At 41.6% G+C, this 24,453-nt stretch overlaps 1 protein-coding gene and 1 pseudogene across 5 annotated transcripts in view; both read right to left on the bottom strand.

The window, feature by feature from the left end:
- Nucleotides 1-24,453, bottom strand: part of ADAMTS6 (ADAM metallopeptidase with thrombospondin type 1 motif 6) — a 333,735-nt gene that overhangs the window by 201,904 nt on the left and 107,378 nt on the right. For all 5 annotated transcript variants that reach the window (XM_056541263.1, XM_056541253.1, XM_056541289.1 and 2 more), the window contains exons 6-7: nucleotides 19,860-19,943; nucleotides 12,608-12,753 (exon numbers count right to left, since the gene is read on the bottom strand). In XM_056541263.1, coding sequence (XP_056397238.1) covers nucleotides 12,608-12,753; nucleotides 19,860-19,943 — 230 coding nt within the window. The remainder of the gene's footprint in view (nucleotides 1-12,607; nucleotides 12,754-19,859; nucleotides 19,944-24,453) is intronic.
- On the bottom strand, nucleotides 2,954-3,078 carry LOC130345125 (U2 spliceosomal RNA; annotated as a pseudogene).

Genomic DNA, 24,453 nt, shown 5'->3' with positions numbered 1-24,453 from the left:
GTATCAAACTCACATAGAGACCACAAATAATAGCAGTAAATAGGCTTGTTCCACTATTTCGGAATGACTCTACAATAACGAATATCTCAGCAGACGACCTACTCTACAATGTGCCGTATGCACAGAACTGGACAGGTCGGAGCCCATGGAAACCCATTAAATGTTGGTTTTTTTATTAGTCTAACTTACATTACACTAACAAAGTTAATATATGATTGGCAGCTGTAAATTGGAAACTCACCAGCCCTTACCCTGCCGATCTCTGACCAAAATCCTATGATTACTCATCAGATAAAGGAATTGCTTTACATTTTTGAGTGATTTCATGTTTAAAGAGATTTTTTTTTTTTAAGAAAATAAGATGTAAACATTGTATTATAAGTAATGCCTTTGTGTTGCAGTTCCTCATCTTTTTTAGATCTCTGCTTGCTGTCAATGAGTACGTTAACCCGACCCAGCAATGTGATGTCAAGATATCCTGATGCACCAAAAATCAATAAAAGGCCAGTTATAACAGAGCATTGTCAAAAGGGGGTTTCCAGTTAAAAAAATGGTCTCTGTGGCTTTTAAGCATTACCCTCATTTAAAAAAACCTTTGTCACGCCACAAAGACATGTCAAAAATTTTGATTGGTCAGGGTCTTTGTTCATACCTCCACCGATTGCTAGAACGAGCCAAAAGAAATGCTCAGCTGAGTGCTTCTCTTCCCAGCTCGCTGTTTCCCCCATGTCGCTGTCGAAGACTGTCTCCAAAGACTTACTATAGAATCCCTCTCCTGGAGCGAGTGGGGGAGAGCAGAGCGGCTAGGAGAGAAGCGATCAGCTGGGTGCTTCTCTCAGCTAATCCCAGAGTTCGATTGGAGTCAGGACACCCAGACCCCAGTTGATCAAAATGTTTGACATGTCTCTGTGACGTTTTTTGAAATGATAGTAACACTTTAAAATAAGAAATTTGCAATACTCTATATACTCAATACTCAATTTGCAATACTCAAATTTGCAAAACTCACGTCCTCTGCTCAGCCCAAACTCCCCTCTCTCTCTCCTCAATCCACACACACAAGGAGAGAGAGGTATGCTGCTATGATGCGCCTACTACTTGGAAAGTTCTAAGTGGTGGTCATTACCACTGATTACTAATTAGTAGTGTTGCTCTATATAGCACTATATATTCATAATTACGAATATTCGTTTTTTTTTGGTTTGTTTTTTCTTCACAGTACACATCACAGTGATCACCCCTCTCTGCTTCCAGCTTGTGTGGTGTAAGAAAGCTCTAATACTACTGTGTGAGACTGGCGTGCGAATTTTCGCATGTGTGAAAATTTGCATATGCTCATTTTCGCATATGCGAATTTTCACTTATGCAAATTTTTGCATATGCTAATTTTCGCATACGCGAATTTTCTCATATGCGAAAATAAAACGGGAACATTACAAATATGCGAATTTAGCAAATATACGATGAATATTCATCCATATATTCGCGAAGTATCGCAAATTCGAATATGGCCTATGCCGCTCAACACTACTAATTAGCACTAGTGGCTGATGTGGTCACGTGACCACTGACAAAACCAAACATTGCTCCTGCCTGACACAGTGCCCATCTCAGTATTACAGATTTCTTATTTAAAGGAACATAAACCAGTAAAAACCTTTTAAAAACTTAGAGGCACTGTCATTATGAAAATCTTTTTACATAGTACATAGTACTAATGAAGATGACTTTTTTCAATATACATTTATTAAACAAAAATGTCAATATTACAAAAAATAAAAAATGAAAATAGCCGCCACTAGGGTTCATCTATCTTTATGCAAACAGACTACTCTGTATTTTGCAGCATACTGGATACCGGCCGTAAAGTGTGTTGGTATCCAGTATAGGAGATCACCATTGCACCACTACAGCCTTCAGATGTTCCTAAACTACAACTCCCATGATGGGAGTTGTAGTTTTGCAACAGCTGGGGGTACAATTTTTGTAAAACTCTGTTTTAGAGCTGTATATTCTCCAGCTGTGTGCGTCCAGCTCTTGCAAAACTACAGACAAAGGATATGTGGGCATGCTGGGAGTTGTAGTTTTGCAACTACCAGTATGCTTGAACAGCCATAGCTTTCTCTGACTTTTGAATTACAAACAAGCTGATCAGACATTAAGGAGTCTGTGAAAGCTGAATGACACACATAGCGAGAGCTATGTTGATTAGCATCCAGCTTTACTATTTTTCTTCTTTAGCCGAGGCAAGTGCTCTCTATCACCCAAAGTGCAAGAAAAAGTGCAAACGTGTCACACACAAAAAAAAAAACGTGCACAAAGGATGTGGTCTATCGCTAAGCCCTACTCCAACAGGAGAGAGGCCCCCAAACAAACCTACCCTTCATCTCCGAATCAAAAGGCACCTGCAAGGATCCAGGCTCAATGCCCCTTTTCGCCGAAGCTACTAAGGGGCCACAAATGCACCTGGCTTTAACCAAGGTATCAGCTGAGGAGCCTTATACTGATGGCATCTTGACCAAAGCCAAGATGCCCAGGGGTTGCAGGGAGGTGAGGAACCGAATGGCCACACAAAACTCCCCTAGACCGCCAGGAGGGACACCCAGAAGGGCTAACTCAGCCTGTCAAATCCTGTGTACAAACAAAACACGCAAAGCGACACAGTAACATACAAAAATAATAAATAAGAGAATGAAAGCAGATATACTGCCCGGTCATCCGGCCAGATCTATAAACATTTCCCTGATCCTAGCCAGAAGGCTGGGATACCAAGGGTGAGTGCCAAAGGTGAAGAGTATATGGTGCAGTGCGTTCACTCATTGAGCTATAACACCCAGTGAGTTTCGGCACCTCAGGGTCACCACTCCACGAGGCACAAAAGTACCTCGGTTCTACACCCCCCAACCTTATAGCGAGGAAACAGGTAACATCAGGGCAGCAGTTGAGCTGGTGTTGTGGCTCCAGCCCCGGAACACCCCAGTACACCTGCTCCCCAATGCAGCCATCCATTCCTACCAGTGGACTACCTGATAAGAACAGATACTACACTTGATCTTAGCCAAAAGGCCGAGCATCCAGCTTTACTAGAACAGATAGAAAATGTATGCATAAAAACTACTGTGCAGTAATTTGCAGACTACCAGGCTGCCCTCAGACTCAGAGAAGATAAGACATCCACAGTGAGGGAGAGAGACGGACACACCCCCTCCACAAGGCAAGGAGACAAAGCAAGTGAGCAACATATAAATGCCATTTGTTAGGGATATATAGGTGCTAGAAACATATAAAACATAAAAATGATATGTACATGATCAAGATTAGGTACTGAGTAAAATTTTTTTTTTTTTTGGCACTATGATTTTACCTTAACTGTTGCCAACATGTTATACAGGGTAAAATCAGCTTACTCACCATATCTGGTCTTCAGGAAAGGTAGAGATCCAGGACAAAATAAGTTAAAAAATTGTCCAACACTGTATGTAAATTAGGTGTATATTAGGCCCCGGCACATTTTTCATCCTGAGGAAGTCACTGTGCTCTAGGGTATAATAATTTTAATTGACAGCCCAGGCACTGCCGACATCACCTCCCTGAAGTCTCACTAGCCCAGAGGCAGCTTTATTCACAGGAATAGTGCTTCTTCTAGACCTGGGCGAGATTTTTGTGCAGAGTTCTAATGTCGGAGGTTCCCAGGATGCCAATCACGCTGAAGTAGGAGTATTACAGCCAGGAGCACAGTGACTACCGATGAAGAAAGCCCTGGGGACTACATACCCTTATTTACACATCCAGTCTTAGGCTAGGTTCACAAACAGAATTTAGGTCAGTATTTTTATTTGTTAAAACCAGTGGGACAGAGACAGATGAAAACTATAATAGAAAGATTTCCATCTTTTTCTTTGTTTTGGATTAAAATGGTTTGGTTTTAACTAAAATACTTACCAAATTACTATGTGTGAACCAGGTCATAAAGTGTTTTCCAAGAATTTACAACAATAGCCTATCTTTTGGATAAGCAATAAATGTGTGATTGCTAGGGGGCTAACCCATGGGATCCTCTAATGATGAGTGGAACAAGGGAAGTAACTCTAAGATACTGAATTTATGTCCTATACTCTAGTGTTACATATGGTTTCTTTACATTGTCAGAAATATAAACTCAAGGTCATTTTCCGCTACATTTTGGATTGGTTTCATATATTCAGTAGTGTATTTTGGTGCAGAATGTAGTGGGGATACTTTAATGGGACATGTTTTTTGTTCATCAATACATGCTGTATGTGACCCATTCACTTTTTCCACTGTACATGTGCTTGGGCCATTAGAAATGGAGCATGCTTTGATGGAAATGAAGGTGGGCTAAGGTAAAGATGACAATGAAGAAAAGCTCACAGGTTTTTTGAGTGTGTTATTGTCATTATCCGGGGGAACTGATGTACGTGACTGTAATTCTAGTTGTTAGAGGGGAGGTTAAATTATTATTCACTTGTTGATGGAAAATACAATGCAGTTAACAGGATGTAGACCTTTAGGGGGCATATGAAGGATAAGGCCCTTTTATAATACACTGATGGGCAAAATTGTATGCAAAATGTTATCTAAGCAACATTATTAAACCTTTTGATACGTAGTAACAATGTTATGTTATTTTGGATCTTAAAGTACATTTTCATAGTCTAACCAAAGGGCCACCAGCATTCAGTCCACCAATAAGCAAGATGTTCTCTCAGGTTTGCTCTAGTGAAAACAGATGACATAAAAGTAAGTAAACCCCTATGCCAGATCTTCTTCAAAATATTATTTAAAAAAAAAATATACAGTACTGTGCAAAAGTTTTAGGCAGGTGTGGAAAAAATGCTGCAAAGTAAGAATATTTTCAAAAACAGAAGGGTTAATTCTTTATTTTTAACAATCACCACATTGCAAAGTGAATGAGCAGAAGAAATCTAAAATCAAATCAATATTTGGTGTGACCAATCTTTGCCTTCAAATGGCATTATAGTTAGGTGTATGATTAACTAAGGCTCAATTCATACTGAGGAGCTACCAAGCGTTACACAATGGGATTCCCGTGCACACTATGGAATTTCATCTGCTGAAATTCCACCGCCTCAAGAATTATCTAGGTAGTTCTTTTGGCGGAATCCATGTGGAATACATTGCCGTCTATAGGGTGGCAATGTCCACATGGCCAAACTGTGCTGCAAAGGCAAGGTTGTGGAAGACAGTGTCATGTCACAGGTCATACACCATGGCATGACCGAACACAGCCACACAGCAAAGTAGTTATGCTGCATCAGCAAGGTCTCTTCTAGGCAAAGATTTCAAAACAGACTGGGGTTTCACGATGTGCTATTCAACTTCTTTTGAAAAAGTAGGCAATGTTGTTGGCCACCGCAGCAGTGGTTGGCCAAGGAAACTTAGTGTGGCAAATGAAAGACCTATCATTCTAACTTTCCTTCAAAATCAGAAGATGCCAAGCAGTGCCATCAGCTGAGAATTTTATCAGAAGCTACTGTATACACTTTATATACTGTACAATTCTGTGAACACATTGTACTATTTGAAATACTGTACAAATACTGTGAATCTCCAGTTATTTCACAAGGCTAATAGATACAATGGTCTGAATAACTTCTGTCTAGTATTAAATAAATTATAACAATGCGCAAATCAGTAACAAGTATGTGACATGGTTCACACATTAACAAAATGGAGTTGAATGGTGGAAACCTTCCCTATCTTTCCAATTTTAGCACTTTGGTAGATATCCCATATAAGCAGCCTCAAACCGGTGGCAAAATGATATTCTTTATTTATATAGCACACACAGATTCTGCAGCACCTTACACTCAAAGTGGTTCTTATCCCTATCGGGGCTCACAGTCTAAATACACCTATCACTATGCTTTTTTGAAGTGTGGGAGGAACATAGAGTACCCAGAAGAAACCCACACACGTTGCAGATGTTGTGCTTGGTGGGATTTTAACCTAGGACCCCCGTCCAGCGATATGTTAGTGATCATGGCTACACACAATAATGATGTCCACACAAAAACTTTAATATTATGGTTAAAAGAGTACTCCTGTGCAGTAAAACTTCTCCCCTATGCAAAGCTCTCCAGCTCTCCCATAGAGAAACATGGAGGGGGCATGTCGGCCGCTGCTTCATGTACAGGTTGACAAGGGGACTGCCAAGGTGCCGTGCAGGAGATTGAGGGGGGTTCCAGCGGTCGGACACCCGCGATCGTGAACTTATCCCCTATCCTTTGAATAGGGGATAAGTTTTACAGCACTGGAGTACTCCTGCACTGGAGTAAGATGATGATATTGCAAAAGGGGTATAAGTCATATTCAGCCATGAGCAGCAAGACCACACCAAACAATAAAAAAGTTCAGGCTAAGATACCATACTGCCGTTCAGAGGTCAAATAAAAGATCTAAAACAATAATAAAACTGTATCTAGCTATTACTCCTGACCCCAAGTGTAAAGACGTGCATCTATGTGAGTCATTCAATGACTTTATAAAACAACGGATTCTGAGTAAGCAGCTGTAGTCTTACTCACCCAATAAGCATTTTTGTAGGCATTTTATTAATGGACAGAGGCCAGTACCTTGATATTTGCACATAAGGAGATCCAATGATTTGTTCTCTTGTTACTTAAAATGTCAACGTTTTACACTATGGAAAAGTAATTTTGGTAGGAACATAAAATAGAATAAAAACATAAGCTGTGAGAGCACTCAAGAAGCCCACAGGTTTTTTTTTTTGTTTTTTTTTTATTAATAAAATTGTCATAACAATATTCTGGAGCAGGAAGGCAGATCAAACAAGGACACTATCCACTATGAACTACAAGCATCATAAACTACAGGGACAAGTGGGGGCAAAAATCTTGTCTACCTCCAAGTGGTAACTGCTTGCGGTAATATGACAATTGCATAAAGTAAAAATGCAAAACAAGTGGAGGTCAAAACAACATATTATGAGAGTCTTAAATGCACCTTTGACTCAAAAGCCAGACAAGGCTGTGCCAATGCAAAGGCGCACAAATATGTACTTTTTTTCTTTTTTAAAGCTAGGTTCACACTGCAAAATTCTCCTATGTTTAGCACATGCATGGAAAAGCCCCCTACATGCTAAACATCCCCATATAGGTTTATTAGTCAGAAAGAGGTAAAAAAAAGTATCCTTACAGCCTCACCAGACCAAAGAATGAGTGTGGAGTATTATAGTAGACTATGCTATTTCCATAGAAAAATTATCTATTTAACAGATACTATATCTGCCTATAAGTGCAGATGGTTAAACAGATACATCAAGAGATTTTCAACAGCTTGTAATGATGCATCTGTTAAACGGATGCTATTATAGCCTATGAGTGACAAATGCATTAAGCAGATGCCTAACAGCATATTCGTTTAACATTATTAGATAGGAATACCCCTTTAAGAGATGTCATTATTAATTAAAGTGTTACTGTAATAAATAAAAATAAAAACTTTTGACATGTCAGACATGTCAAAAATTTTCATCGGTCCGGGTCTTGACTGAGACCCCCTTGTACTGAGACCCCCACCGAACTTTAGATAGAGCTGGGGGAAGGGTGCGGCACTTAGTTCATCTCATTGCAGTTGCTGACATCCATCATAAGTCTATGGAGCCCATCATCTGAAACGAGATCCTTCTAGAAATCGGTGTGGGTCTCAGTACTAAGACCCCAACTGATCAAAACGTGCGACATGTCAAAAGTGTTTTTTTCTGTTTTTAACAACAGTAATGCTTATATCTATAGTTGTATCCTTAAAGGGGTTTTCCTATTTCATAATATTATTTCCTATCCAGTGGTGCTTAGACCACCACTAATCGCTACCAAATCGGACACAATTATTCATGAGCACCATGCATGCACAGCCAGCACTCCATACGTTCTCAATGGGGCTGCCAAACATCATGCATGATCCTTATCCTAGGGTAGGTAGCTGAACCACATCAATTTGCCTTGCCTTGGGGAGCAGAATACAACCCCTGGCCAGCCAGTCTGAAATGACTTGGAAAATTTATGGAGATCCTCCTTCTATTTGGGCTCTCGGTTTGCCAAGATTTCTTCCAGAAAGAGCTAGTGTTTTGTAGGCAATACAACCTGAGGCCCAACAATGGACCATTTGGAGGATAGAGTATCAGTCAATATTATTTCTGTATGTTTAGACCTGTGAGCTCACAAAATTAAACCAAGACAAAACAGCCCAAAAATAATGTGTCTGATTTTTGTGTCTGACAGATAGCAACTTATTACAATTCAGCTTTCATTTCTCAAAATGAGCTGTGATTGCTTGCTGTCATAGACACAGACACATTTTAGACTCCGACAGTTTGATTAATCTGGGCCAATATATTCACCTATTTGCCAAAACTACACAATTTCAGCCATCCAACAGCTAGACCAAAGTAAATGAAAATCCATCTAAATTAATCACAAAATAAATCTGCCCACAGCCAAGTTCCTATAAGTTGAACATCAGCAAATGACCTCACATGCACACCATACGATAGCATTACCAGATGTCATCAGCTAAGGGATCGTACTAATTCTTAAAAAGAAAAAAAAAAAGTGAGTCTCCAAAATTTTGGACAATTATCTTTACATTTATAAGTTGTAGTTTCATGTGACGCACCATGTATAAAACTATTCTAAATATATATACTCCATTGAAAGCAATGGTTTTACCATAATATTTAGGGTATTTTTGATATTTTTGTTCCACTTCTTAAATAGATGGAAATATGTTACTGTCGTGTTGCCTAGACATCAATGTCTTCCAAAAGTTATTTTCACTGCTGAACATATAAAACGATTGTGGTGAAACTTTTTTTTCTATTATAAATTCACTTAGAATTATAGCAAAAGCACTTACCATTAAGTATTAATCCATAATCCAGCTTTCTATTTCACCTGAAAATTATTTAGCTTACGCATGTTCTGCTCCTATTAAAATTTCAATAAAAAATAGCAAGCATTTTTCATATGCAAAAATGCAGACTACTCAACTGGCCGCTGTCCACGGTTTGGGAAATAAATTAGTGAACGCTATAACAGACATCCTATATTGGTGCCACAAAACACATTTCCTCAGTGAAATCTTTGAATGTTATGATTTTTATGACTCATGGTGAGATATAGTTTGTAGGAAGATGAGTGACAAAAATTCTGCAGACACATTATTCATTCATAGTCTCTCCACATAAGTCTCAATGAACTTTGACACAAAAGAACCCAGGTAAGTATGGGACCAATTATCAATATATCCACAATAACCCTGCGAACCTAGGTCCAGGGCACTAAGGTCCCATTAAGAGACTACCATAAAACTTAGCTTTTATTATGATATCACTATTAAAACTGGTGATTTAGTGATTATTAAAATTAGCATCTGTCTGTCCTGTGTGTGATGCTAATAGTAATAGGAGGCAAATAGGAGGCAAACTGTCTCCTGCAAACCTATTTTTTAGTGGGGCCTACATGCTCTTCCACCTTATTGGTATTCAACAATTGAGTGGTGCCTAAGTGTGAGCACCACCCACTAGTGGTGGATCCCCTACTTCATAAAGGTGTACAGTTGAGTGGTATTATTGACTATTAATATTCCCTTATCATGGGGCCTACAGGCTCTTCCACCTCAAAAAAAAAAAAGCATACAATTGAGTAGTGCCAGAGCCTAACACCACTCAGTGAGTGATGCCCGAGGGCGGTTACCACTCACTAATGGTGGGGCCTACAGGCTCTTCCACCTTCACACTAGAATAAAGTGAGTGTCGCCCAAAGGCGGTTACCACTCATTATTGGTAGTGCCTACAGGCTCTTACACCGAGATGATAATAACACACACTCTTATTGTAACATAAGGACCAATAGACACAATAAAAATACAGATTATTTGCCCCCCCCCCCCCCCAGAATTTGTGTGCTAGATATAGGCACTCTGTGAAAATAATGCCCAGTGTACAACAATAGTAGCTAAAACATATTTATTTGGCCCCGTATATATGCATTGACTAAGCCAATAGAGGGGGACAGTGAAGCCCTAAACTTCAAAATAGCATTTTGCCTGATTAAACAGAGCTACTTTTAGTAATTATAAATACCACATTTTCATGCAACATACAATTCTCTGCATGCCAGATAGGATCCACAGCATTTTTTGCTAGTAGGAGGATCTATAAGTAAATGCTATTAGGCTTCCTGACAGCCTCAAATACAAAGGTCTTCCTGACCAATACAAAGGTGTTCTACATGCATTATTTTTTGCTTCACACACTAAATAAATATTCCCAAAAAAGCAAGACTGTTTAAAGGCATCATGAAGACTATGAGTGGGGAACCAATATGATGCATCCTCTAGCCACAGGATGATCAGTGGGAGTCTGACCACTAGTAACCCACCGATCACAACAATAGAGGAAAACTGCCCCCGAATGAACAGAGACTGTATTCCAATCTGAAAATCAGCACAGCTTTGTCCTGTGTATGCAAAACAAGCAATATAAGTGGGGGAGGGGGCTCTACCCACCAGCTCTGGAAGAACTGCAAATTAGAGATGAATCCTGCAGAGAAGAAATCTCCTGAAAAATACCATATACTACATATATATGTATACACACAGGGCAGAAAACAACAGGAAGACTTCAAGCACCTAGTAAATGATATGCTATTTGGAAATTCATATTAAAATCTACAAACCCCATAGAGATAATGACAGAGTACATAACAACTGAGTGACTGCTGTGTAAATAACAGGTGATAAGAACTCTTACTAACAGTAGGCAAACAAGGATGTGAAAATTTTCTTATGCCTGTGAGAAAGAGACAGTGATGTCATAGAATAAGACCCGGTGATCTATCGTAGCGAATACAATCTCTTTCCATAGCAAATTCCGAGATTAAACTGTGAAAGATTTATTCCTAACCACACATTATTCATTGGAAAAAGTGAAGAGGATGGTGGTTTCATCTTTATACTTTGACTATGGCATCAATGTTATAAACATTACACACAACCACCCCAATTTCTAAATCTGTCTAAAACAAAAACTGTGTGATTTGTCCATTACTCAGATATAGGCAAATCAGACATTTTTTGTCTCAGACACATTGACATATTTGGACCAAGGTAAATGCATTGATGTCTTCTGCAAAATTGGAGAGACAAGGATATTACAGGATTTTCACATGACTCATTCCTAAAAACCAATTTGGTCTCAATATCAATGGCAGATCAAGTCATTACAATTTCACCCTTACCACATGTCTGTAATTAATCTGTTAGTTGTATTTGCTGCTAAGGGCTACAGACACTGTTGCATAGTACCTTTCCTGGAGCTGATGGTGGTTGTCAAACTTATAAAGGTCTACTTTCTATTTCTTAGCCAAGTGTCAAGGAGGTAGAGCTGAGATGCTCAGGTGCCACAGCTTCATCCTCCCTTCACAGCCCCTGCTTGGTTAATGCACAGGGCTCTGTATGTCAGTCAAGGAAGGCCTGGGAAGTGTAAGTGAAAAAGGACGAATGTCAGGCTGTGGCACTTATGTAGCTTGGCTCCACCTCCTTGACACGCAGACAGATTTTTTTAGTTTGGCAACAACTATCATCTCCAGGTACAACTATCCAATGGTTTCTGCAACTCTTAGCAAAAGGTCCAAATTACCTCACTGACCTTTATTATGATAGGGTAATTTTACACACATTTATCATCCACGTGAATACCCACATCATAACTAGATTAATAGGGATCATATAGATTGCATTAACATTTTTGTTCACTATCAGCAAAATATGACAACTCCAAAAAAAAACATATGTAGAGCAGAAGGGCCCCACAGCAAAGATTACATTGAAACCGCCATCAAACACCGATTGACGCCGAACAAAACCAATACACCTGGGCCAAATTTACTTTCTTTACCCCCTAGTCTCACTTCTCTGGTCCTTGGATTGATACCCCCATTTGCATACTCTGAAGCTGCACATCCTGTGGATTTCTGCTCATTTTCTACCTATGAACAAACCAGGCCTATATCAAGGGACCCAATGACTCTTATGGGCTGCCTCTACAATACATGCACTCTAAGAATTAAGATATTCATTGGACATTTAGAGAGTGCAGCCCTTTATAAAGTTCTTTTAGTGAAAGCTTGGCACTAATGAAACACTACAATTCAAAAACTAAGAAAAATAACTACATAGATATGCATATATAAGAAATAAATTTTAAATAAAAAAAAAATAATAAAGTTAACAAGATAACTTTTTTGGTCAAATTTACTTGAATAAGGATGTGCTGGACAAGCTCTTTATAGTAAAAAGATGGGATGACAATCCTTTAAATTATAGACAAATCAATAGCACAAATACAACATAAAATCCTAAAATAGTAAAAGGTTAACAAATAAAAGGACTCTACTGTGAAATTATTATCTTCAGCAGACAAATAATGCGGAAGCAATGGGAATACTGGGACTGAGCATCATGTACAACCAATTTTCCCACAATACAGAACATCAGACAGTCAAAGCCAGTAAAAGAGGTTCTACAGTAGAGAGGTTCCTACCTGGTGATGAGTACAGCATTGTCATGGTGAGCGATGCCATTCTCTGGAATTGTGTTCCCGTCACTCTGGTGCGAGAGGATGGATTTCTGCCACTTACAGAAGCTGTCGAGGGACTTGTCCGCATGGTGGTTTATCTCCAAGTTTGGCTGTAATACAACACGCATACCAGGAATGTTCCAAGCAAATTACTAAGGTCAGTTGTTAAGCCTTTTGAAGACTAAAATGGGACTATAATTAGATGCAGTGGTTTCTAGGAATAATCTCTACTTGCCAATATTTATCTCTATAAAATCTGACCCAGAGTTCAGCCAGCGTATTACCGAGCAGACGTATTGTGTGTTCCAAATGTAATAATGATTATGTCAATATAACAATTTCACATTATCAACGGGCAGGCATTTAACACATCAATAGGTTTGCAACCCCAATTATGGAGGACACTTAAGGCTTTAGTAATAGCGAATTAAAGAAGAACTGACAATCCCATAACTGCAGCGCATCCAGCTGCCTAAGTCAAATTATTAATATTCATATTTTATTAAGAGCCCATAAAAGAAGTCATATTGTACTAGGTTTCCTATGAGTAAAGCCAATGAATAAAAGCCATCCTGCATAGCAATAACTGTTCTCAGCCAGTCGAATATCTACTAAAAGGACTGCATATAAAACATAAAGATTTACGTTACTTTTACACCATGTTTGCAGTGTATGTTAACTGTACCGGATCAAATGTTTCTACTTGACCCCGTTCACCCAATTTTTCTGCTTTATTGCTGTATAGAATAGTACCGCACACTGCATTATTCCATACAGTGACCTCCAGTAAAAGCATCCACACTAATGCATGGACCAACAATCCACTGTTATATGTGGGGAAACCTGGCAGTAAGTGTTAAATTTCCTGACACCATAATAATGATATTCAATAATAATGTGTTATCTGTGTAATGCAGGAAAGGTCAGGTCCTCCAAGTTCTTTGTAACTACTCTACATCACGCTAAAAAATTAGGATCCTGAACAGTGGACCCCCCTCAAACCAACTCAAAATTACTTTGGTATACATGATCTCCAAGAGTTTCACTGCAAAACCTTTAGGACCATTTTTCCCTTTCTACTAAGTGGGATCTTAAAGGATAAGTATTACGGAAAAAAAATTCTCCCCTGTCTGAAGGATAGGGGACAGGTTTTAGATCGCAGGGGGGTCTGAGTGCTGGGGTCCCCCATCACAGGGGCGCGTCACGACCCTTGCTCAAAGCGGGGGTCACCACGCCCCCTCCATATAGCTCTATGGGAGAGCCGTTCGTCAATCTTCGGCTCTCCCATAGAGCTATATAGAGGGGGAGTGGTCGGCCCCCGCTTCGGTCGGGGGTTGTGACACGCAGCTGTATAGGAGAGCCTGGGCTCTAAAATCGTGGGAGGTCCGAGCGCTGGGGCCCCCCCACGATCTAAAACTTAGAATAAGTATGTATATATATATATATATATATATATATATATATATATACCCAGGGTGGGCCATTTATATGGATACACCTTAATAAAATGGGAATGGTTGGTGATATTAACTTCCTGTTTGTTGCACATTAGTATATGTGAGGGGGGGAAACCTTTCAAGATGGGTGGTGACCATGGCGGCCATTTTGAAGTCAGCCATTTTGAATCCAACTTTAGTTTTTTCAGTAGGAAGAGGGTCATGTGACACATCAAACTTATTGGGAATTTCACAAGAAAAACAATGATGTGCTTGGTTTTAAGGTAACTTTATTATTTCATGAGCTATATACAAGTTTCTGACCACTTATAAAATGTGTTCAATGTGCTGCCCATTGTGTTGGATTGTCAATGCAACCCTCTTCTCCCACTCTTCACACACTGATAGCAACACCGCAGGAGAAATGCTAGCACAGTCTTCCAGTATCCGTAGTTTCAGGTGCTGCAGAATGGGCACAACAAAAATTGGAACAGGACTCTCAGTTTACGCAGAAGATTTTGCTCAGTGATGAGGCAAACTTTTATGTGAATGGTGAAGTTAACAAACAAAACCACCGCTATTGGTCTGACACTAACCCACATTGGATAGATCCCTCCAAGTCTGTTGGAACACAAAAATTGATGGTATGGTGTGGTATATGGGGTACAAAGATAGTGGGGTCATTCTTCATCAATGGAAACCTCAAGGCCACTGGATATGCGAAATTGCTACATGATGATGTGTTTCCCTCTTTATGCACTGAAGCTGGCACGTTCCCTGAGTTTTTCCAGCAAGATGGTCCACCACCACATTATGGGTGTCAGGTCCAAGCATTCCTAGATGAACAGTTTCCTGGAAAGTGGATTGGTCGTCGTGGGCCAGTTGAATGGCCCCCAAGGTCTCCCGATCTGACCCCCTTAGACTTTTATCTTTGGGGTCATCTGAAGGCAATTGTCTATGCTGTGAAGATACAAGATGTGCAGCACCTGAAACTATGGATACTGGAAGCCTGTGCTAGCATTTCTCCTGCGGTGTTGCTATCAGTGTGTGAAGAGTGGGAGAAGAGGGTTGCATTGACAATCCAACACAATGGGCAGCACATTGAACACATTTTATAAGTGGTCAGAAACTTGTAAATAACTCATAAAAGAATAAAGTTACCTTAAAACCAAGCAGATCATTGTTTTTCTTGAGAAATTCCCAATAAGTTTGATGTGTCACATGACCCTCTTCCTATTGAAAAAACAAAAGTTGGATTCAAAATGGCCGACTTCAAAATTGCCACCATGGTCACCACCCATCTTGAAAAGTTTCCCCCCTCACATATACTAATGTGCCACAAACAGGAAGTTAATATCACAAACCATTCCCATTTTATTAAGGTGTATCCATATAAATGGCCCACCCTGTGTGTGTGTGTATATATATATATATATATATATATATATATATATATATAATAAGATTTTTTTATGATACTAATCCTTTAAAGCTGTACCCCACCCCTACAATCTAATCCCCTATCAAAAGGACCTTGCGGGGTCGGACCAGACCCATGGGATAAGATATCTAGGGGTGGCGTACACCTTTAAAAAGCTCTTGATTAACATGGCAAATCTGGACCTAGGGAGTTATTATAGTAATTTCTTGTTCCCTTCATGAAATTCAAATAACAGATTTTACCAACTAGTGAGTAACGCAACTGAGCAGCCATAGTGCTGAAACCATTATTTAACTATTTCTTGAGCTTTCAGTTAAAAAATGAAAACACAATGGTCCAGATTTAGCAATCCATTTGAGACAAAAACTGGAGTGTTTTTCCCATAGAAACCAGTCACAGCTTTCATATGCTTAAAGTTATAGCTTATAATTAAAAAGGAACAAGCATTGGTTGCTGGAAGAGCACAGCTCAAAACAATGGCCCAGATATATCTAGCTGTGTGAGAGAAAAAGCGGAGAGATGTTCCCACAGCAACCAATCACAGCTCAGCTTTCACTTTACCAGAGCTCATTACCTGGGCTGTGATTGGTTGCTGTGGGGAAATCACTACATTTTTTCTCTCACACAGTTTGATAAATATGGGTCAATATGCTATAGGTTACATATCAGATGATACTCACTCTGTTTAGGGAATGTGTGTGTGTGTGTATAATATGACATCAACCCACTGCTACGTCCACTTATATCACAGGTATAGATAGTATTCCCAATGGACTGGTTCAGTGCCTCGTGACAAAAATAAAAACAGTTCAATAAAAGCTCATGCTCTGCACTTCTATTACTGCAGTTTATTACTGTTACGCCTAGCGCTCCGGGTCCCCGCTTCTCCCCGGAGCGCTCACGGCGTCTCTCTCCCCGCAGCGCCCCGGTCAGTCCCGCTGACCGGGAGCGCTGCCCTGTCATGGCCGTCGGGGATGCGATTCGCACAGCGGGACGCGCCCGCTCGCGAATCGCATCCCAGGTCACTTACCCGTCCCGGTCCCCTGCTGTCATGTGCTGGCGCGCGCGGCTCCGCTCTCTAGGGCGCGCGCGCGCCAGCTCTCTGCGACTTAAAGGGCCAGCGCACCAATGATTGGTGCCTGGCCCAATTAGCTTAATTGGCTCCCACCTGCTCCCTGGCTATATCTGATCTCCTCCCTTGCACTCCCTTGCCGGATCTTGTTGCCTTGTGCCAGTGAAAGCGTTTAGTGTGTCCAAAGCCTGTGTACCTGAACTTCTGCTATCCATCCTGACTACGAACCTTGCCGCCTGCCCCCGACCTTCTGCTACGTCTGACCTTGCCTCTGCCTAGTCCTTTTGTCCCACGCCTTCTCAGCAGTCAGCGAGGTTGAGCCGTTGCTAGTGGATACGACCTGGTTGCTACTGCCGCAGCAAGACCATCCCGCTTTGCGGCGGGCTCTGGTGAAAACCAGTAGCCTCTTAGAACCGGTCCACTAGCACGGTCCACGCCAATCCCTCGCTGACACAGCGGATCCACAACCCGTAAGCCGAATCGTGACAGTAGATCCGGCCATGGATCCCGCTGAGGTGCCGCTGCCAAGTCTCGCTGACCTTCCCACGGTGGTCGCTCAGCAATCGCAGCAGATTGCCCAACAAGGACAGCAGCTGTCGCAGTTGACCGCCATGTTACAGCAACTTCTGCCTCTGCTACAGCAGCAACCATCTCCTCCGCCAGCTCCTGCACCTCCTCCGCAGCGAGTGGCCGCTCCTAGCCTTCGCTTGTCCCTGCCGGACAAATTTGATGGGGACTCTAAACTCTGCCGTGGATTTTTGTCTCAGTGTTCCCTGCATATGGAGATGTTGTCGGACTTGTTTCCTACAGAACGGTCTAAGGTGGCGTTCGTAGTAAGCCTTCTTTCAGGAAAGGCCTTGTCTTGGGCCACACCGCTCTGGGACCGCAATGATCCTGCCACAGCCACAGTCCAGGCCTTCTTCACTGAAGTCCGGAGTGTCTTCGAGGAGCCAGCCCGAGCTTCTTCTGCCGAGACTGCCCTGTTGAACCTGGTCCAGGGTAATTCTTCAGTGGGCGAGTACGCCATCCAATTTCGTACTCTTGCTTCCGAGTTATCATGGAATAACGAGGCTCTCTGCGCGACCTTTAAAAAAGGCCTATCCAGTCGCATCAAGGATGTGCTGGCCGCACGAGAGGTTCCTGCCAACCTGCAAGAACTCATCCATTTGGCTACCCGCATTGACATGCGTTTTTCTGAGCGACACCAAGAGCTCCGCCAGGAAAAAGACTTAGATCTCTGGGCACCTCTCCCACAGCATCCGTTGCAATCTACGCCTGGGCCTCCCGCCGAGGAGGCCATGCAAGTGGATCGGTCTCGCCTGACCCAGGAAGAGAGGAATCGCCGTAGGGAAGAAAATCTCTGTCTTTACTGTGCCAGTACCGAGCATTTCTTGGTGGATTGCCCTATCCGTCCTCCACGTCTGGGAAACGCACGCACGCACCCAGCTCACGTGGGTGTGGCGTCTCTTGGTTCTAAGTCTGCTTCTTCACGTCTCACGGTGCCCGTGCGGATTTCTCCTTCAGCCAACTCCTCCCTCTCAGCCGTGGCCTGCTTGGACTCTGGTGCCTCCGGGAATTTTATTTTGGAATCTTTTGTGAATAAATTCCGCATCCCGGTGACCCGTCTCGTCAAGCCGCTCTACATTTCCGCGGTCAATGGAGTCAGACTGGATTGCACTGTGCGTTACCGCACAGAACCCCTCCTGATGTGTATCGGACCCCATCGCGAAGTGATTGAGCTCTTCGTCCTACCCAACTGTACCTCTGAGGTCCTCCTCGGTCTGCCATGGCTCCGGCTTCATTCCCCCACCCTTGATTGGACCACCGGGGAGATCAAGAACTGGGACTCTGCCTGCCATAGGAAGTGCCTCTCCCCCCCTCCCAGTCCCGTCAGGCAAACCTCAGTGCCTCCTCATGGCCCCCGTCCTGGTGTCACACTGCCCTGTGCCAGGCTTCGCCCTCTGCCCTCCCTCCCCATTCCCACTCCTGCTGTACTGCCTGCCGTTGAGGAAACCCTCCATTCTTTCCCGTGTCCTCATCCCAGGGGAGGCAGTTACCGGTCAAAGAAAAGGGGAGACCTAAGGGGGAGGGGGTACTGTTACGCCTAGCGCTCCGGGTCCCCGCTCCTCCCCGGAGCGCTCACGGCGTCTCTCTCCCCGCAGCGCCCCGGTCAGTCCCGCTGACCGGGAGCGCTGCACTGTCATGGCCGTCGGGGATGCGATTCGCACAGCGGGACGCGCCCGCTCGCGAATCGCATCCCAGGTCACTTACCCGTCCCGGTCCCCTGCTGTCATGTGCTGGCGCGCGCGGCTCCGCTCTCTAGGGCGCGCGCGCGCCAGCTCTCTGCGACTTAAAGGGCCAGCGCACCAATGATTGGTGCCTGGCCCAATTAGCTTAATTGGCTCCCACCTGCTCCCTGGCTATATCTGATCTCCTCCCTTGCACTCCCTTGCCGGATCTTGTTGCCTTGTGCCAGTGAAAGCGTTTAGTGTGTCCAAAGCCTGTGTACCTGAACTTCTGCTATCCATCCTGACTACGAACCTTGCCGCCTGCCCCCGACCTTCTGCTACGTCTGACCTTGCCTCTGCCTAGTCCTTCTGTCCCACGCCTTCTCAGCAGTCAGCGAGGTTGAGCCGTTGCTAGTGGATACGACCTGGTTGCTACTGCCGCAGCAAGACCATCCCGCTTTGCGGCGGGCTCTGGTGAAAACCAGTAGCCTCTTAGAACCGGTCCACTAGCACGGTCCACGCCAATCCCTCGCTGACACAGCGGATCCACAACCCGTAAGCCGAATCGTGACAATTACCTTGAAAAATTATTAAAGTTGTCAACGCGTTTATAAGGTCTTATTTCGGCTGCCCCCTTTTTCAGGTCATAATCTACTCATCCAACACTCCTCCAGGAATACCTGTCTGAATGGGGTGGATCTCTTTGTATTTAAAAAAAAAAAAAAGCATTGATTGATTAAGCTGAGCTGTGATTGGTTGCTGGGAGCGAATCACTCCATTTTTTTTTTTTTTGCAGACAGACTGATAAATCTGGGCAAATGTGTTCATTGCATTGTCAATGAACAAACATATATATATATATATATATATATATATATATACTGACTTAGGAAACAATTTGGTTTAATAGCTATTAAAACCACTGATCTTCAGAGAAACGGTATACCATATATGTAAATGAAGGTTTTGCTTTCTACATGATCTTTCAGGATGAGCCAGCATTCAATAATAAACTAAAGCAACATGAATGATCTCCTACCTGATCTTCAGTGAGGACTATGAGCCGGGTCACTATGATATTCACAACGTTTCCTAGGCTGGAATCACGGTAAAGTTTGGCAACCTGACCTCCAGAAAAGAAGAAAAGACACAAAGTCAGACAGTGAAACAACAAAACATATGTTTAAATATGGATGTAAATGACATTATTACTAGAATTTTTTTTAATAGAGTGTCTGTAGACTTAAAGAGGCACTGTCATTTTTTTAAACTTTTGATATATTGCAAGACTCATTATAATATGCCATTTCACAATATACAACAGTTTTTTTTTTTTTTTTTTTATTTCACCTGAAATTAAAGCTCAACATAGCCGCCACTAGGGGTCGCCTGTCTTTAAGCCAGACAGACTAGTCTAGATTTTGCAACATCCTGGATACCGGCCGTAAAGCGTGCCAATATCCAGTATAGGTGATCCACACGATCAGGATATATATGCACACGATCAGGATTAGGTACAGAGTAACATATCACTTTTTTTTTTTTGCACTATGACTGGTACGTTTTAATATTTAAAATACAAGTGCTCCGTCCCAATGTAACATTTATGATATCCTACTTGCAAGATGCTATGAATTTTTGGGTAAAAATCAATAAAAAAAATATAGCTATAAAATGGTAAATACATTGCCTCTTTGGACATCTCTAGCTTATACACTTCATTTGAGAATTAAATAGGGGGCAAATGTGCAATATGAAAACAACTGGAAAATCCTGATATTCTATCCACTGTAAACAATTTCTATTGACCCTCTTAGATCTTATACGTGTAATTAGTTCATATTTAGAGTAAATCTGTCTCCTCCGTACAAGGTACAGAGCTCACGCCTTCGTAGTTAGGACGTAAGGAGATAAGAAAGACTGTACTTTTGTTTAATTCCACTGCAGTTTGTAAACTTATATTGCCTCTGTTTCCTAATCTTGCCAGCAGTCAGGGAGGCTGGCTAAATTGCAGCGGCATGCCTACTCCCCACCTTGACCCGCACAGGGTGGGGAGTAGGCAAGCTGCTGAGACTTGGCCGGCCTCTCGGACTTTTTGCTGGATTAGAAAATGTGGGCAATATAAGTTTACAAATTGCGCTAATCAAGATGAGAGATGACAGATGTACTTAATGGTAAATATTTTTTACAATTAATAGGGACCGCAATGGGGTAAAATGTGGCATCTTCAGACACCAAACTGTATGTTGCCCCCCTGGAGGAGGGGTATGTTTATGTGTTCTACCACGCCCAGAATATCCTGGGGTGGTTGAGATACATAGATGCTGTCTACATCATCTGGACAGAAAGTGAGAACGAAGTGATGGAATAGTGCGAAATCATGAACCATGTGTATCTGCACATTAAACTTACATTTACCTATTCACAATCAATGAGGTATTTTTTTGAAACAGTAGAGTAAACTTTTAGAGGTAGATTGCCTACACAACTATATGTCAAATCTACCAATAGAAATTAGATAGGAGTTGTTTACTTGTTGGAATTGTATAAAACCATAAACTGGAGAAAAAAGGGCCACCGGTTTAAAAATCCATAATGAAACAAAAATGTCAGATCAAGCATTTCTTGACCTGTGACCTGTCCCCATGCTCTGAACAGTCCGAAAGATGCTGCATATAACGTGTGTTACACGATAAATGTTTTGATATTTTAGCTGGTTTGATTAGTTGGTATATAGCCATTCCACATTTCTAATAAGGAATATAGAGGGGCATTCATTAATATTTTACTAGTATATGTGCAATTATAGATGTGAAAAGTCTCCTAAGAATACACCTTCCTGCACCAAATTCACCAAAAGTTGCACGCCATTTGATGAATTTGGCACACGGGAACGAGTCCTCCCATTTTTCCCACCTGTTCCATTGGCGTGAGGCACTGGAAAAAAAACTAAGCAGCCAAGCATCAGGAAATGGAAACAAGCTGCCTCACTTGCCTGCTCGGCATCATCATTCTCCCAGCACCATGTCAGTTCATCAGGGGGATGTGTTTCACCTGTCCCCCACGGTACTGACACCCATGCTACTCGTTTAGACTGCTTTCCAGGGCTGAAGTGACCTGGTGTGATTTTGTGTGTAAATCACAGCGCTGCAACTTTTTTTTGACTTTTCAGAGAAAATTCGCACATAATGAGTCCGTGCCCACTGCATAATACTAGTCTAAAGCACTGCAAATGGTAATTCACTTTCAAATATGATCAAAAGCAAAAGTCTCAAAAAAGTCGCATGGGAACTGACTTTTTGTGCGACATTTATAGATTAAAAAAAAGTTCCTAAACAGGTTGATGAATTCCCCTCATAGTGTCAACCTCTTCACTTGCTAATAAATGTTGGATTACCAATGTTATGCACAGGCACTTTATTCATTTCTGCAATTGGCAATTATGGACTACATAACACACACATAGTCTGCAATAGACTATAGGATCAAGGTTATGGTTCAGCTCTTTTGCAACTTCCATAAGCGTCAATAAAAAGAACAATCTCTTCATTCATTTTTGGGCAACGCAGCTGTCAGGAATCATGGAAATCTATATGAAAATACACATGTATTTTTAGAATTTTTTAGTGATACTTTGTTTTAATTGTTATTTTACTATCTAGATTAAAAAAAATCCTGAAATTGTCTCATCATTCAGCTTGGCCACTAGGCTTAAAGGGGTACCAAATGTTCCGAATGCTTAGAGCTGGTGCCGGGAGCTTGTGACGTCATAGCCTCGCACCTCATTACTCCACGCCCCGCCCCCTCAATGCAAGTCTATGGGAGGGGCACTGAGCAGCGGAGTACCCCTTTAATAATATGTTGACACTTCCTGTTCTATAGAGAAAAATTTTCATCAGTCTCCTCCTTATCATCACACACAGGATTACAATGAAAGGTGATACCCGTAAACAGATAACAAAGGATCACACCATTCACAATAGGTGATGGCTAAAATTCCTCTCCCTGCACAATGACCTCATAGGTCATAGAGCATACCTACAGAGTCCTTTCCAGTCTATTACTGATGTAAAGAATCTCTCTAAATACAGTTACCAGGATAGAGAAATAGCTCAGGAAATATGGCTACCCACATTATAATGAACAAAAAATTAAATAACACAGACTTAAAACAAGAACATAGAAAGAGATTTGAAAAAAAAATGTAATACTTCAATGTCTAAGTCAGCAAAAAATAAAATTAAATCTAGGTGACATATTCCTTTTAAGATGGTAATGCCCCTTAACCTGGCCATACACCAGAGATATCAGAAAGCTGTTTTTTGAGCAACAATGCCATATGTTAAAATACTGCACAGCTGGCAATGGCAAGAATAATCTCTGCTTGTATCTGACATGGGCTTCAGTATTATTGATGGGCTTGGAAGTTGTTTGTAGACCCATTTGTCTTCTGGCACAACTATTCAAGTATGCCAACAAATGTGCCAAGCAACTGCCTTCAGCCGGCATATGTCACTTCTGTTTTGCTTGTTCATCTGACTAAAAAGCCAAAAGACGACATAAAGGATCAAAGTCTGTCTTTTTGGCCTAGTGTAGGCCAGGCTTAGTGATGCCAACCAGATGACATAATACTAATGTATAAAATCGAGCCATATGCAGCAGGATTTGTAAAGTGTCCCTGTCATACAAAAATTTTGACCTATCAAAACTTTCGACATGTCCCTGCGACATGTCAAAAGGGACACTTTAAGGACCAAAACAATCAAGTCAGAAGTGCGGCTTTTTACAACTAGAAGCTTTTTCATATGGTATTTATTGGGAAATCTCCTTTAAATATGAAAATGAAAGGGTTGGTTGACTGCAATGAGAAAAAACAGAACTTGCGAGTGCTCAAGGTGCAAGGACCATAACAGTTAGCCGGTCATTCTTCCATGTATAGCTCCTTTAACCATGACAAGATTATAACTGATAACATAAGGGAATAAAAAAACAAAAACAAAATCACACTACGGTAAAATAATAATACTCTATAAAGACAATCACTCAAGAGACAAAAGCAATGATTCCTTAGGCTGAAAATTCAATGAAGGGATCTAAGAAACCACCATTTCCTTATCACTAGGTTCATCTCACACCAGGTACACCTACACAAGGTAGAAGACGTCTTCTAAAAGTTGGCAGCTAGTAAATGACATCAGCATTCCTCTAACCACTAAACCAGCAAAATAAAGAAACAATTCAGGATGATAAAAGGAAAGTAACAGGTACTTGGAGTCGGTGCACAGCGCAGAATGAGCTCTTGCTTATTAGATCTGGCAGACACAAGATGTTACAAGCCACAAAGCGTAGTTAAAAGATAATGTCAGCTACTTAACTGGAAACTTTCCAAATCTTTCCTCCATCACTTAAAAACATAATTTCATTATAATTGAACAGTTACAGAACACAGTAGGCATGTGGATAGAGTTTACTACTGTTTTTGACATACTTAACCCCTAGATATTTAAAGAATCAGTCAAACTGTGGTTACAAGTGTGGTTGCCCAGTACTGGCAACCTCACTTACAGGCAGCCTCCTTACAGTGTCCCCGGGGCACCCTCTACACCTGTCCCCTTATGTATATATTGTTTGCC

Source organism: Hyla sarda, chromosome 1 (genome assembly GCF_029499605.1).
Source record: "Hyla sarda isolate aHylSar1 chromosome 1, aHylSar1.hap1, whole genome shotgun sequence".
Taxonomy (NCBI): domain Eukaryota; kingdom Metazoa; phylum Chordata; class Amphibia; order Anura; family Hylidae; genus Hyla; species Hyla sarda.
This window is presented reverse-complemented; position numbering and strand designations above follow the sequence as displayed.